Genomic DNA, 17,109 nt, shown 5'->3' with positions numbered 1-17,109 from the left:
AGCTAAGGTGCCTGCTCTGTCTCCTCTAACTGTACTCCCTCCTGAGTCTACTCTGTCTGTTGTGCCTACTGCTGTGACTCCCCCTGAGATGGACTCTCATCAATAGTGACACGTTGTCCTCCAACCATGGCTGTCCTAGCTGGACCACCATGACGATGCTCAACCTCCTAGACAGCGGCCCTCTAAGCAGGTGAAAGCTGATCTGCAATGACTACACCACTCCAAGCACCTCCTCTCTCAGCAAGCTCTGCGGTGGGTGCAACTATGGCTGCTCTCGCTGTATCTGCATCTGCATACTTCCGCTTCTTTGACGTGAGCTTCTTCGTCGCCTTGCCTTTTGCCTCAGAAGGCAGGCGAGGCGAGGGCCTTGGATCCTCATCACCGGGACCACCTCCGACATTCTTGACATGAGCCATCTGATGGAGCTAAAAAGAATGACTGCACTGACAAGAATCAACTGCCAACTGTCACTTCTGAGGCTTGGCCTCAATCTGTACTCGTGAGCTTGGCCCCAAGTTGACTGACAACTACCAATGAGACCTCAGAAACACCGACTCGCTGCACGTTAGAATAGATCAGATATATGAATAATTTCAATATATATCTAGAGATATGAAACCCTAAGAAGGTAGCAATGGGTACGAAATTAGAAATGATGGCTTGCTACCTGATGAACCGGTGAACCAAAGAACAAGGAACGGATCACAGAGAACCATCGGGTCGGCACTGCAAAGCTAGGGTTAGGGTTGGCGAAGTGCGATGAGGAATCGACAGTGGAGGTGCAATGTAGGCACTGGCGTGTGGAGCAATGTGGCAGGGGAGGCGCTGGTGCGAGGTGACAACATAGGGAGGTGGCACGGCAGTGTTGATGTGCTGTGGGAGGCTCTAGGGCACACGGTCGTGGTGAGGGGCAGTGAGTGGTGCTGCTGTACGGGAGACGGCGTGGGCACGGCGCGTGCAGGGCATGACGACGCGACTATGGGCAGGCGGCACGGAGCAGGTGGCACGGGGTAGGAGCGGCGCTGGCGGATTCGGTGGCTAGGGCATGGGCGCGGACAATGGCGAGCTCGAGGCTAGGCGGCGATGTCGGCGTGGGCAAAATAGGTCAAAGGCATGACACAGTGACGTTATATGGTGGCCCACCCATGATAGAAAAGGAAACGGAGAAAAGAATCCAGAAATCGCACGTTTCCTATTAACTGGACGCTCCGGTGGCAACGACCGAACGCTGCCACCTAGAGTCCGGTCGACTCCATAGAGGTCCAAATCCCCTAGAGCTGTGACTGGACGCGTCCGATCATAACTAACCGGACGCAGCCGGAGTCTGGTCCAACCTGTCTCCATTGTCTTCACTCGACCGGACATAGGAACACCATCTGACCAGACGCTGAACAGTAGAGTCCGGTCACTCCATCATAGCCTCGGTTCACCTCCTATGAACTGACCGGACGCTGGACATCAGAGTCTGGTGTAGCGTCCGGTCACTGTTTTCCAGCAAATCTTCAAAGTTACTTATTCCCAATCAAGTCCCAACTTTAATAAGATCCAAATAAACACCAATTAGGACTGATGTGAGTGACCTCTCTCAAACCCTCAAATTTTTCAAAGTATTTTGCCTTAGGCTATAATTCTTTTTAAGAAAATAGGCAATAAAGGAGTGATTTGAAGAGAAACGACAAAACAATATTCATGCATATGCAATGCAATACTTGAAAGTAATTCTAGTTGCTTGTCAAGTTTGATCCAAGGTTAAGCTTCTTCACACGCTTTTGACGGTTATCTTAACCATGTTAGACAAGCTCTACGTGCATTACCATAAAGTAAACATGTTGTATATTACAATGCAATGCAAGGGACAACATAAGCTCATTTTCTAGTGAAGTTGCTAAAATCAAGAACATTGAGCTCATTCCGCAATCGACAAAAAGTCACCTCATCTAGTGGTTTACTGAAGATATCCGCCAATTGATCATCGGTCCTTACACCTTCTAGTGAAATATCATTCTTAGCAACATAATCTCTAAAAAAGTGATGGCAGATATCTATGTGCTTGGTGTAAGAGTGTTGAACCGGATTATTTGCAAGTTTTATTGCAATTTCATTGTCGCACAAAATAGGTACTTTTTCTAGAACTACACCATAGTCTAGCAAAGTTTGCTTCATGTAAAGTATTTGTGCATAACAAGCACCCGTGGCAATGTATTCCGCTTCGATGGTGGACAAAGCCACACTATTTTGTTTCTTAGAGGACCAAGACACAAGTGATCTACCAAGCAAATGGCACTCTCCGGATGTGCTTTTTCTATCAACTTTGCAACCGGTATAATCCGAATCGAAATAGCCAACTAATTCAAATATAGCTCCTTTGGGATACCAAAGGCCAATGCTTGGTATGTGCTTAAGATACCTAAGGATTCTTGTAACAGTAATCAAATGAGTTTCTTTAGGATTAGCTTGAAATCTAGCACACATACACACACTAAACATGATGCCAGGCCTAGATGCGGTTAAATATAATAAGCTACCAATCATAGAGCGGTAGAGAGTTTGATCAACCATGTTACCTCCCTCATCTAGGTTGAGATGTCCATTTGTTGACATTGGTGTCTTGATTGGCTTACATTTATCCATTTTGAATCTCTTCAGAAGATCATTTGTATATTTCTCTTGTGAGATGAAAATCCCTTCTCTTATTTGCTTGACTCAAAAATCAAGAAAGAATGTAAGCTCTCCAATCATTGACATCTCGATATCAATTCACCAAACTCTTTGCAAGAATCTTCATTTGATGATCCAAAGATGATATCATCAACATACACTTGACAAATAAAGCTATATCCATTAAGTTTTTTGGTGAATAGTGTGGTGTTGACCTTTCCAATGGTGAAGCCCTTTTCAATGAGGAAGTCCCAAAGGCACTCATACCAAGCTCTTGGAGTCTTGGGGCTTGCTTAAGCCCATATAACGCCTTGGACAACCTATAAACATGATTAGGATATCTAGGGTCTTCAAATCTAGGAGGTTGATCAACATAGACTAGTTCATTAATAAAGCCATTTAAAATGCACTTTTCATATCCATTTGATATAGTTTCATTTCATGATGTGATGCATATGCAAGGAGGATACGAATAGCTTCTAATCTTGCAACCGGTGCAAAGGTCTCTCCAAAATCTAAGCCTTCAACTTGAGAGAACCCCTTTGCAACTAGTCTTGCCTTGTTCCTCACAACAACGCCTTGATCATCTTGCTTGTTGTAGAACACCCACTTTGTTCCAATGACTCTAACACCTTGTGGTCGCTCTTCAAGCGTCCAAACTTCATTACGGGTGAAGTTGTTCAACTCTTCATGCATGGCGTTTATCCAATCCGGATCTTGAAGAGCTTCTTCTACCTTAGTAGGCTCAAAGCAAGAAACAAAAGAGTGATGTTTAATAAATGAAGCATGCTTTTGAGAGCGAGTCATTACTCTCTTTGATGGACTCCCTATGATGAGATCTTGTGGATGAGCTTGTAGTAGAGGTGAATTTCTTCTATCAACCACTTGAGGGGGTGGTTGTGGAGCATCAACACCTTGTGCTTGTGTCACCATTTGCTCATGGGAGACATGAGTATCTTTTTTCTACTCTTCTATCTTTTTCACCATCTTATGGCATATTTGATGAAGAAGGTGGATTAATCACTTGCACATCATCTTCATCATCATTAGGCTTGATGTCTCCAATAGGAATGTTCTTCATAGTCTCCCTCAATGGTTCATCACCTATATCATCAAGATTCTCATGTGCTTCTTGGGAGTCATTAGATTCATCAAATTCCACATCATATGTTCCTTCAACCAAGCCGGTGGTATGATTAAATACTCTATATGCTTTGGACTTTGATGAGTAATCAACAAGAAAACTAATATCACAACATCTTTGAAACTTTCTTAGGTGTTACCGCTTCTTGTAGATGTAGCATTTGCAACCAAACACCCTAAAGAAGGAGACGTCCGGCTTCTTTCCATTGAGCAACTCATAAGGTGTCTTGCCAAGGAACTTTTGAAGGAATAGGCGGTTGGATGTATAGCATGCGGTGTTGATAGCTTCCGCCCATAGAGCATTGGAGGTGTTGTACTCATCTAGCATTGTTTTTGCAATAGTGATCAATGTCCAGTTCTTTCTCTTAACTACACCATTTTGTTGAGGAGTATATGTTGCAGAACCTCATGCTTGATCCCAACTTCATCACAATATGCTTCTATGTTTGTGTTGTCAAATTCCTTCCCATTGTCACTTCTTATCTTCTTGAGCTTTACTTCAAACTTTTTGTGCTCTCTTGGCAAACTTCTTGAAACAAGATGCAACTTTAGATTTGTCATGAAGGAAGAATACCCATGTATATCTTGAATAGTCATCAACAATCATAAGACAATAAAGATTTCCTCCCAAACTCTTGTATGTTGTCGGTCCAAATAAATTCATGTGAAGGAGTTCTAGCACTCTTGTGGTTGACATGAAAGCTTTAGTTGGATGAGTATTTACAACTTGCTTGTCGGCTTGACATGCACTACAAAGCTTGTCCTTCTCAAACTTCACATCCTTCAACCCTCTCACCAAATCATTCTCATTAGCTTCTTGAGTGAGCTCATCCCAACATGAGCAAGTCTTCTATGCCATAGCCACCCAAGTGTTATTTTGGTGAATAGGTAAGTCTTCAAATTTGCATCTTCGAAGGTGAAGTCAACTAGATATAGGTTGTTATATCTAAATCCCTTGAATATCACTTGATCATCATCTTTATTGGATACAACAACTTCCTTCTCGATAAATAGGCATTGAAAGCCAAGATCACATAATTGTCCAACGGATAGCAAGTTGAAGCTCAATGAAGCAACATATAGCACATTTGAGATTGAATGATCATTTGATATTGCCACTTTGTCCAATCCTTTAACCTTGCCCTTTGAATTATCTCCAAATGTGATTCTTTCTTGTCCATCTACTTCTTCATCTAGTGAGGTGAACATACGAGGATCACCGGTCGTATGTTGTGTGCAACCACTATCAATTACCCAATGACTTTCACCGGTCTTGTAGTTCACCTACACACAAGAGATCAAGCTTTAGGAACCCAAACTTGTTGAGGGCCCTTGACTTTCTCAACAAGTGACTTTGCAACCCAAATTTTTTAGGCCTATTCTTGTTGGGAGGTCCTAAGAATATAACTTTCATCTTTCCACTAGAGTCCTTTCTAAGCATGTAATGAGCATTGAAAGCAAAAGGTCTGGCATGCTTGGGCAAGGGTTGTGGTGGTGGAGTTTGGCACTCATGGGAAAAGTGGCCTTCTTGTCCACACTCAAAACATCTCTTTGGCTTTGGCTTTGACTTGTGTTGTTGAGCTTGAGCCTTCTTCTTTTGGTTTGCAAAGTACCCAATGCCACTTCTATCCATTTTCATGATGGTGTTCATTAGTAGCTCACTTTGAAGATGCTTGCCTCTTGTGAACTTGCTCAATCCAATCTTGAGTTGCTCTTTCTTCAACTTGAGCTTCTTGTTCTCTTTCTTGAGTGCATCATTATTTTTCTCTTCCTTGAGTTTCTTGTTCTCTTCTTTGAGCTTCTCTTTCTCAAGAATCAAATCACCATCATGATCAAGAGTTTCTAGCATAATAGTGTTGTGGGTTTTGATCTTTTCAAGATCTTTCTTAAGCTTTTCATTATCATTTTTGAGCTTGACATACTCATCATAATTATCGGTCTCAACCACTTGCTTGCCCTTGCTACTAGAACTTTGCTCAATGCTCTCAATGATCAAATCATCACATGATGTAGCTATATCAATCTTAACAACATTGTTAGTAGCATCATGTGGCTCATTGGATAAAAATTCTTGAGCAATAACAAGATGATTATGATTAATCTTGAGATTGGTATATTCTTCTTTTAGCATATTATGGCTAGTGATGAGCTCATTGTGTATCCTCTCAAGTTTATCATGTTTATCTTTAAGCTCTTTCTTATAAGATTTGAGCTCCTTGAGTTTGGATGACATAGCATCATTTGCTTCTCTAAGCTCAACACTAGCCTTTTGGCTATATCACATTTGGCTAAAAGAGAATCATTCTTAGCTTCTAGCTTGTTATTCTTAGCTCTAGTCTTTCTAATGATCTTAGTATATTGATTTAACAATTTAACAAGATCATCATAAGAAGGTGATTCATATTCATCATCATCACTATCACTATCATCATTGTTAGCATGATCATCACCACTACTATCATCATCATTTGATACCTTACGTTCACCTTTGGCCATAAGGCATAGGTGTGTAGAGGATGATGGTGGTGGTATCGATGAAGATGATGAAGAGTCAATCACAATGGTGGCCACCTTCTCATTATCACTATCATCATTGAATGAGCAACTTGATGAATCAATATCCATGAGCCAATCACCGATAATGTATGCCTTGCTATTCATCTTTTTCTTATGGAAGTCATTCTTTTTGCCATCCTTCTTCTTGTATGGCTTGTTTTTCTTCTTCTCATCTTCTTCTTTATTACTTGAGTCATCTTTCTTGCCCTTGTACTTGTTCTTGTACTTGTCTTTCTTGGGCTTTGTGCATTGGTGTGCTAGATGACTAAGTTCTCCACAATTGTAGCAATCCATCTCCGAGATTGGCTTCCTTCTAGAGCTAGTGAAGAACTTCTTTTTCTTGCCATCAAACTTGATGCCACTCTTGTTAAGCTTCTTTAGCATCTTGGCGGTTTTTCTTATCATAAGAGAAATACTTGCATCATCAATTTCATCATTACTTGAGCTCTTATACTCAAGCCTTGCTTTGCTCTTCTCTTGGCTAGCTTTGAATGCTAAGTCCTTGTCTTTCTTCTTAGTAGAGGATGAGCCATCTTGTGGTGTGATATGCATGTATATCTCATGAGCATTGATCTTTCTCAAGATTTGAGTTGGTGTAGCGGTGAAAATTACCTTGATGAAGCACGGTCATAATATGCCCATATTTATCAATGAGGAGGACACTCAAGATTTTTTTTACAACATCGGATGGTTATATTTGAGTGAGTCCAAGCCCATTGACTTCCTCTATAAGAACATTCAAGCGTGAGTATATTTCATTAGCACTCTCTTTGGGAAGCATCTCAATTGAATTTAGCTTTTTCATAACAAGATGATATCGTTCCTCATGCTCGCTCTTAGTTCCCTCATGGAGCGCACAAATATCCGACCATAGTGCATGGGCGTCTTTGTGGTTCCTCATCCGGTTGAACACATCTTTGCAAAGGCCTCTAAAGATGGTGTTTTGAGCCTTTGTATTCCATTTTTCGTAATTTACTTCATCGCCTTGAAAACGCATGGGATCCCGAGGTTTTGGAAATCCTTGTGAGGCGGCTCTAAGTATTTCAACATCTAGAGCTTCTAAATACGTCTCCATGTGGATTTTCTAATAAGGAAAATCATCCCCCTCAAAGATAGTAGGAGGACCATTCCCGTGAGACATCTTTCTCTAGACGGTTAAGTCTAATTTCGTGAGCACGAGGCCACGATACTAATTGAAAGGATCAAGATGCCCAAGAGGGGGGGGGGTGAATTGGGCTAATTCTAAATTTTTTTGTAATAATTAAACCCTTCAGTTAGCCCACTTCACCCCTTGTGCCTAGAAAGTGTTTCTAATGTTCTATCACACAAAAAGTCTTGCAACATAAGTTCCAATCCTACTCTAGCATGGCAATTCTATGAATATAAAGACAAGAATTGAATTGCTCAAAGTAAAGAGAGAAGGTGGAACACGGTGATGTTTTGCTGAGGTATCACAGAGTCGCCACTCTCCACTACTCCTCATTGGAGCACCCGCGCAAGGGTGTAGCTCCCCCTTGATCCACGCAAGGATCAAGTGCTCTCTACGGGTTGATTCTTTGACACTCCATCGTGGTGAATTACCCACAACCGCTCACAACTTGAGTTGGGTCATCCACAAGCTCCGCCTAATGATCACCAAGCTCCCAATCACCACCAAGCCATCTAGGTGATGGCGATTATCAAGAGTAACAAGCACGAACTCTCACTTGATCACGACAAGCCTAATGAGAAGGGTGGATGCACACTTTGCTACTCTTGCTTTCACTAATGAGGTCTCACTCTTGGATTCTCAAATCTCAATCACCTCGCTAGGACCTTGCTCTTCTTGGCACTCTCAACGGTGTTTCTCAGCCGTTGGAATAAGCAAAAGTCATCCCTTGAGTGAATAGAGGAAGTATTTATAACCCCTCATTCAAAACGAACCGTTATATGCTTCTGTGGGGTGACCGCACGCTCCGGTCAAGTTGACCAGACGCACCGGTCAGTTCACCCCAAAACCCAGTATTTAAGTTGTGACCGGACATTGGACAACGTTTGGTCAGCACTGACCGGACGCGTTCGATCACGATTTTCCCTCTCTAGAACCTTACTGGAGTCGACTGGACGCTGGCACCCAGCGTCCGGTCACTCACCTCTCAGCGTCTGGTTGCACCAGACGACTTCACCTTGATGAAATGAACTGACCGAACTCTACGCCAGCGTCCGGTCACACTGGAACCAGCGTTCGATCAGCATTTGACCCTCCTTTCACTTCCATCTCACAATCATCTATGAATGAAGTTTGCTCTAATTGATCTAGGGGCTGTTTTGGAGCTACCTAGTGCTAGTTTTGACAAGTGTGCACCACACCTAACCCACTAGACTCACCTAGGTCAAGCTACACGTCCATACCCCCCTTAATAGTACGGCCAAAGGAAAAACAAAGTCCTAAACTACTCTAAGTGTCTCTTCAACACCAAACGACACTTAGAACTAGTCCATCCTTAACCTTATCGTCTATCCTTTGAAAACCGAAACGATTTCCATCGTAGGGGCATGACAACCATGATTGCCCAATCAATTTCCATCACCGTGACCTAACTTAATTGCCTCTGTAAAACACACGTTAGTCATAGTAATCATGTATTGTCATTAATCACTGAAACCCAACTAGGGGCCTAGATGCTTTCATATGGGACACAACTATTACACCAACCAATACCCATACCATATCCCTGCCCGGTCTCCATTTCCTTTCACCATTTTATCAAGAGAGTAATAATAATAATCACCTATTGTGAGTAACGGTATGTTACTCATGCTACCGCAGCTACTCGACCTATGCTAGTAGGACTCATAGGTAGGTTTATCTATGTATGTAGTTTCAATATAAATCCTGTAACGTAAATACACATCACACACACACACACACACACACACACACACACACACACACACACACACACACACATATATATATATATATATATATCCAGCGATTATTCAAAATAAGGGTTATGCACCGGGGCTTTCCTTGGGCAGGTGGATTGTCAGCTATGTTAGTCGTCGGTGGCTCCGAGGCTTCCTCCTGTACTAGGACTGCCGCGTACTCCTCTATCACCTCCTCATACTCTTGCCCTCCGATGGTCACGAACTCCACCAACTCGTTCTCTACATGCATGCAACGATGATGCAACACTTAGTATTTTAGCAACAACAACTCTTAAAATAAGAATATATCTACTAATCTACTAAGCTAACTCTAATGACAAAGATACTGAGCTACCTAGTATTTTCATCAAACAAGGTAGGAATTCATCTAACACATATTAACTTAACAACTAAAATATATTCTTGCTTCTACTAGTGATTTAACATATATTAAAACAAGGAGTATCTAACTACCCTAAAGCTTAGCCTATTCTAAGGCTACAAAAATTATAGCAAGCACATAATAATACCAGAAATCTACCATAAATTTTTAGAGTTAAAGCTATTATCATTTTGCCATAAAAATTCCTACAATTATTAACCTAATAATATTAAGTATTTCCAATTGATTTAATAGACCTCAGTTTCATTATAGATATGTATGAAATAATTATACTAACAGATATATAAAGAATTTAAGAGCCTAACAAAATTGGTTTCATGATTTTTGGACACCTATATGAATTGTTGTTAATTATCAAAGTTCAGCACAGAAACTAAAATATAAGGCTATTTCTATTTTCTAATAAAAGGAAAAATGAATTCACCAGCATGGCCCACAACCACGTGGACGTGGCCCACTCACGCGCGGCGCGCGCGCACGCACACAGGCCGGCCCACGGCGGGAGGGAGCCCGCGCATGTGGCGCTTTTGCAAAGGCGTCCTTGCTCTTTCTAGTATTAACGCAGCTTTTATGTGCCCTGTTCCTACAGTCGGCCCTTATGCCGATAGGCCCTCGCCCTATCCCATCTTTACATCCGATCGGTCCCTGACGCCCCTGCGCTCGCCAGCGCGGCGTCGGCTGGCACGGGGCTACCACACCGGCCAACCGGGAGCCCCTCCGACGCACCTAGGAGGTCGATCCTCACCTATGGGATGACGCACAACTTTGGGTAGCGGTTGGAGGAGCCAGGACACAGTAGAATGGCCTCTCCACAAAGATGGGCACCCTGCGGCGGCGGTAGCCAAGTTTCGGTGAGCCATGACCTTTCGGAAGTGGTAGAAACATCTGGTGAGCACTAGTGACTCACCATGAACCTACCCGTGGCGATGGCTCGGCCGGAGATGCCCCGAGCGAGACTGGCCATGTGCGCGCGGCAAGTTCATCGACGGGTCGCGGTAGCGTGGCCACGTCAGCGGCGTAGAGATGGTGGTAGGAGTGTGGCTTAGGTACTCATGGCGATGAAGGGTTCTAGATGGGGCTAGCGGTGCAGTCAGCCCAGCTGGAGATGGCGAGGTGGAAGCTATCCACGGTGAGGTGGGCTGGGCCTTAATGGCGCGGTGGCGGAAGCAAGCTCCAAAATTGGAGCTTGGCCTGGCAGCAATCAAGGCGGGGAGGGGGCGGTCGGCAAGAGGACGTAAAGGCGGAGACGCGGGTACGAGGAATTGATGAGAGGTGCTCGCTCTCTGGCCCACCGTGACCGTGACTCGACGGCGGCGGAAAGCAGAGGCACAACGGAGAAAAAAGGGCGGCGGGTGCGGTCAGTGGTTCGGCTAGCGCATGCCTTGGCGGGGCACGGTTGTCGTGGCCGAGGGACCTAAGTCCAAGCACGAGGGAACGAGCGCGAGCATCCGCAACCGGCCATGGCCCACGCACCGCAGCGCCATTAATGGCGTGACGACGGCGTGCACGGTCACGTGCGGATGACACCCAACCGGGCCAGGGAGGGGGCAGCGCGATGCAGCGAGTAGACGCGAGTGCGGGAGCGACACGACGGCAGCGGCAGCGACTGCGACCGCGATTGCATCGCGACGCGCGACATGGAGGGTAGCAGCAGCATCAGCGGCAGCCGCGGTGGCAGTGGCGATCAGGCGTAGAGAGGGCCGACGGGGCATGGCGGCCTATGACTGGCTGCAAGCGGTAAAGCATCCATAAAAACTAAACGATTTTATTTGGAACCAAGCCATCTTCACTACTCTAAAGAGGGCACTTTAGGCTATCAACAAGAGCTACAACACGACACCCCATCTTAACTCAATTTCTCCAAATAAATTGCTAAACATAGCAACGTCTAGCTGTCCACAAGGTTAGAAATTTTCTAAGCATTTGAGCTAATCTTAATTTCATATTGCATTTCTAAGCTACTGAAAATATTACTTAGAAATATTCTTTTTCAACACCAAGTATTTCATTGTGATCTACAAAATTTGTACTTCAAACTTTATTTATGCGTCACATATATGTTCTATAGCATTTCTGTTCAATAAAAATTAGTTTATACATGAACATATCGAATCAACTTTCGTTTAATATTTTTATTAGTCATTTTAAGTTATAATAAATTTATCTACACATTCTATCACATGCATTAATATATAAACATGATGTTCATGATATGTTTTAATAAATAATTTATGGTATAACACCGATGATGTTATACTCTCCTCTCTCCCTAGTCCCTTCTTCCTCTTCTGGTCCGCGCAGACAAAAACTCCATCGCTTGCCGAGGCCTGTGTGGCTTTGTATCGGCCCCTGCCGCAGCGGCCCTGCGCGGACAAAAACTCCATCGCCTGCCGCGTGTGGCTTTGTACCAGCCCCTGCCGAGGCAGCTGTCGTGGACAAAGATGTCAACGGGTCGGATAAGGTTTGGATGGAGTAAAAATTTGCTCTCGACGGCGCGCGTGATATTTGGCTACACCTATTCCGTAGGTGTTAAGTCGCTGTGTTATTAAGCTAATATATAACACAAAAATCATAAAATTTAAGAGAAAACAACCCAAAATTATCAATTTATCATGATGAATCGAAAGTTCATAACTTAAATTTAGTCTAGTGCATTCTATGTAGACAATATAATCTATGCAAAATCATCTTTAAGTTTTACATAGGATTTCGTCAAACATTGATTTTAGATCTCTAATTAGAGGGAAAATAGAAGCGGGCAGGGTATGTGATTGCTGAAGCGGGCAGGGTGGCGCAGCAGGGTATGTTTGGCTACCACGCTTACCCTGTCGGGCCACCAAGCCTGGCACGGCAGTATGGGCCGTGTTGGGGGAGTTGGCGCGGTCGAAGGGATTAGTTAAAAAAAAGAGATGTAATTAAAAATAAAATTTCTTTTGAAAAAAGATTTAAAATCCCCAATTTGCTCGAAAACATTTTCGGCAAAGAACATAGCGAGTCGAACATCCTTTGTATGAAGCTGAGAAACGAGTCAATGCTACGCGGTATCATCCATGAATGCCGGTCAGATCGGCGACCCTGATCGCGGTGAACGGCCTGTCCAGCACCGAACGCCTCCGTGCCGAGAGCTCCTGCGCGACGCTCCGCATAGTCGGGCGGGCCTCGGGGTCCTCCCGCACGCACGACAGGGCCACCAGAAACGCGAACACCACCTGCGCGCCCACCTGCCCTTCGGGAGAGTCCAGCCTCTGATCCAGGGCGTCCTTCAGCAGCAGCGACCCATTGCCATGGGTGTCCGGGACCGGGAGCCGCGAGTGCAGGGCGCTTATGAGGCTGCCCGGGTGCCTGCCCATCATGATCTCCAGCGCCACCACGCCGAAGCTGTACACGTCGCACTTGGTCGTCACCCTCAGGTACGCCAGCTCTGCATGCGGCCGAGAAAGAAGCAGCAATCAGCCATGGCAATGTGAGCGCGGCAGCGAAACATTTCTCGCACACGACGCACGCAGCCACTGTGAAATGCAATGCCTTCACATTATTACCTGGCGCCATGTAGCCGTAGGAGCCGGCGACGCTGGTGCAGTCGGAGCGGCCGGGGGAGAGGAACCTCGCCGTGCCGAAGTCAGACACCCGCGGCTCGTAGTCCGGGTCCAGCAGCACGTTGTTGACCGTGACGTCGCGGTGGATCATCGGTGGCGAGCAGTCGTGGTGCAGGTACGCCAGCGCCTGCGCCAGCCCGCCGATGGCGCGCGCCCGCGCGGGCCAGTCGAACAGCCCGCAGCCACGGCCGGGCCCGTACAGCACCTTCCCGAGGCTGCCGCGCTCCACCAGCTCGTACGCCAGGTACATGTGTCCGCCCATGGCGCTGAAGTCGTGGAGCCTTACGATGTTGCGGTGCCGGACGCGCGTCAGTGCCCGGACCTCGTTCTCGAAGCTCTTCTCGCTGACGCCCCGGCGGCACGCGTCGCCGGTCTCCGAAGCGTCCAGCCGCTTCACGGCAAGGCTCTGCCCGCCGGGGCCCGGCAGGTCGGCCCGGTACACGCTCCCGAAGCTGCCCTTGCCGATGCAGTAGGCCTCGTTGAAGTGTTCCGTCGCCGCCAGGATGTCGCCGAACGAGAACGCCGCGTCCTTGCCCCATATGGAAGCTGTCAGAGCCATCGCGCCGCCGGCGCCGCTCGCCGTCGTGTCGGGGCTGTCTTGTCCGGCTCGCCTCCTCCTTCGGGCCACCAGTACGCACAACACTGCAGCTACGGAGAGCAGAAGCGCCGTGGCGGAAACCAGCGTCGCGACGAGGACTAGCCTCGCGCGGTACCGTTTGGAGCTGGAGCCGCCTCTACTCGGCTCCGAGCAACAGGAACTCAGCCCGGCGATGTCGCCGCACAGGCCAGGGTTGCCGCTAAGATCAAGTTCCTGCAGCGAGGCCATCTTTCCGAGCAGAGCCGGCACCTCTCCGGTGAGGCTGTTGTGGCTCAGGTTCAGGTGCCACATGTGGGCAAGGTTGGTCAGCTCCACCGGCACGCCACCGTCGAGGTGATTTCCGGACAGGTCCAGCCATAGCATACCAGTGGCATTCCCGAGCGTCAGAGGGATCTGCCCTGACAACATGTTACGGCTCAAATCCAGCTTGAGCAAAGGCAATGCACCGAGCTCCGGCGGTATCGTGCCGGCAAGGCGATTTGATGAGAGGCTCAAATCTTGCAATACGGTCATGGCGCCGTAAGTGGCCGGAATTGTCCCGGTGATCATGTTGCCCTCCAAGTGCAGGTACGAGAGGCTCTTGAACTGAGACCAGTGCGCCGGCAGGTCACCACCGAACGAATTCCCCGACAGGTCAATGTAGTACAGGTCAGGATGCGATCCCAAGATCTCCGACACGTCGCCGGACAACCGGTTCCGTGCCAGCCGGAAGCGCACCAGCTTGGTAAAATTGCTGTAGCAAGCGGGCACGGTGCCGGAGATGTCGTTGTCGTCAAGGCTGAGGTACCGCAGGCGCGGCGTGCTGCACAGCCCCTGAGGCAGCCCGCCGGCGAAGTTGTTGTTGGACATGCTGAGGATGGACAGGTTCCGGCCGAAGCCCGGTGGGATGGTGCCGGCGAAGAGGTTGTCGAAGGCAACGATGGCGAGGAGGTTCGGCAGCCGAGTGAGCCCGGCCGGCAGCTCGCCCTCCAGCATGTTGGTGTTTATGGACAGTCTCTGCAGCGCCGTCATGTTCCCGAACTCGTCCGGCAACCTTCCGGTGAGCTTGTTGTCGTACAGTCGCAGCGTGTCGAGGCTCGTGAGGTTGCCGATCGTCCGGGGGATCGCGCCGGAGAACCCGTTCTCGGAGAGGTCCAGCACCTTGAGGCTTGTCATGCTTCCGATGACCGCTGGGATCGGACCGGAGAGATTGTTGGTCGCCAAGTGGAGGTACTCGAGCCTCGACGCCGTCGCGACTTCCACGGGGATCCTACCGGTGAAGCGGTTGCCGTCCGCCTGAAACACCCTGAGGTGGGTCCAGGACGTGAAGTAGTCCGGTGGAATCTCGCCGGTGAGCATGTTCTTGGAGACGTTAAAGTCCCGTACTCTGGTCAGCTTGGCCAGCGACGGCGGCAGGCCCCCGGTGAGCTTGTTCCCGGCGAGACCAATGACGGTGAGGTTGGTGCAGAGGCTGAGCTCAGTTGGAATTGTTGACTCCAGCCGAGCCAGGCTGACATTGATGCGCTCCAGCGACAGGAGCTTGCCGAGAGTGGCTGGAATCGTGCCGCCCAACGGGTTGCTTGACAGCTCGAGGTCTCTTAGCCCGGAGACGTTGCCAAGCACCGGCGGTATGCCGCCGGAAAGGTTGTTGGAGTGAAGGACAAGGCTCTGCAGCTTAGTCAGCTTGTCAAGTGTAGCCGGTATCTCGCCGGTGAACTGGTTGGACGAGAGGTTGAGGTGCTCGAGGTTGGGCATGTACGCCGGCAACGTGGCCGGGACCGGACCTGACAAGTTGTTGTAGGACAGATCGATAGACCTGACGCTGAGAAGCGGCGCGGACACGTTGGGCGGGAAGAAGCCCCCCGTCAGCGCGTTGAAGCTGAGGTTGAGGCTGCCGAGGCTGGGCAGCGACTGGAGGTCCAGGGCGGCGAGCGTGCCGGCGAGGCCGGCACCGGCCACGTCGACGCCCACAACGCGGCCGAGGGAGTCGCACGACACGCCGCGCCACGCGCACGGCGCGGGCGCCGCGGCGACGGCGGCCGAGCCGTTGAGTGACCACGAGGCGAGCGCGTCCGCGGAGCGCGGCGGCGGGGGCAGGCTGTCCTTCCACCTCAGGAGCGCCTCGGCCTCGCCCTGCGCCGAGAACGCGGGGCGCGGGGAGGACCAAAGGAGCAGCAGGTGGGCGAGGAGCAGAAGCGCGCGCCTGGTGCAGCCTGCTGGACGGCGCGGGGAGGACCAAACGATGGCGAGGAGGTTCGGCAGCCGAGTGAGCCCGGCCGGCAGCTCTCTCATCATCCTAAATTTACGGTGAATAATTTATACCTGTCTCTTTTCTTATCAACAAACAACGAACCAACAGGTTCATTTTGTAACTTCAGGTTTACAAAATTCATGGGGATTACGGACTAGACAACTTCTGCTCTATTCTGTCCCGCAACCGGTACATTTTCAGCACCTGTTGCACCCAGTGGATCCGGTAGTCCATCTCCATCCCCCCACAAAAAAGTTATGCTGGGTCGTGGTCTTGGTTTCCTCATCCGGCCGGTCCATCTCCAGCGCCTGTCAATGACGATGTCCTGTGGTTGCTTGCATCACAAATACTAGTATCAGTTATCATATCAGGTGAGTAGGTGACCTTGTGTTTTTCTAGTGGTTTTATTTATTGCCTCATTGCCTGCAGTGCGCTACATGTACGGCAACTGTACGTTGATATATTTATATACTAAAAAAATGTACGTTGATATAGTACTCCTATTTGCCAAGGATAAAACGTGTTTGCGTCGAAATGGTATTCAGGCTGTTACCAGCTGGTACGAGTAATAGGAGCCCGGCCTTTAGGACGGTTTCAACGACAAAGACGTCAATTACTAGATTAGAGGCGCTGGGAACGGATAATCAACTCCCTGCAAAATTATTGCGGGAGTAGGTATGTACGAGTCTGTGCTTGCAAGGATTTTTTTTTTCTCTGACTGAATGTCATACCCTATGTGTGTCTCTGCCAGCATATACAAGTAAAAAAAGAGAGATGCATTTAGGTAGCCCTTTGACATTACGTGACATTGATGTCAACTCTGTTATTATATGAAAGTGGCACGGATGTGAAAAACGAAAAAGGAAAAAAGAAGAAGATGAAGTGATGGTATGTGAAGGGATCATGACTTTTTCGATGACAAATTGAGAATTCTACTAACATTTGCTGGCACGCATATAAAGAACTGGCTCAAGGCTTTTTCACATGGTAAAGGACTGAAAGAGATGTCGCTGTT

At 47.8% G+C, this 17,109-nt stretch overlaps 1 protein-coding gene across 1 annotated transcript; it reads right to left on the bottom strand.

Moving 5' to 3' along the window:
• Positions 1-12,639: 12,639 nt before the first annotated feature.
• Positions 12,640-16,334, bottom strand: LOC136458948 (MDIS1-interacting receptor like kinase 2-like). Its single transcript, XM_066458851.1, has 3 exons — positions 16,246-16,334; positions 13,210-16,139; positions 12,640-13,091 (listed from the first exon to the last, which is right to left on the bottom strand). The coding sequence occupies exons 1-3, from the start codon at positions 16,332-16,334 to the stop codon at positions 12,715-12,717; spliced, it is 3,396 nt and encodes a 1,131-aa protein (XP_066314948.1). The 3' UTR covers positions 12,640-12,714.
• Positions 16,335-17,109: the final 775 nt, after the last annotated feature.

The sequence above is a fragment of the Miscanthus floridulus genome, chromosome 1, assembly GCF_019320115.1.
Source record: "Miscanthus floridulus cultivar M001 chromosome 1, ASM1932011v1, whole genome shotgun sequence".
Taxonomy (NCBI): domain Eukaryota; kingdom Viridiplantae; phylum Streptophyta; class Magnoliopsida; order Poales; family Poaceae; genus Miscanthus; species Miscanthus floridulus.
This window is presented reverse-complemented; position numbering and strand designations above follow the sequence as displayed.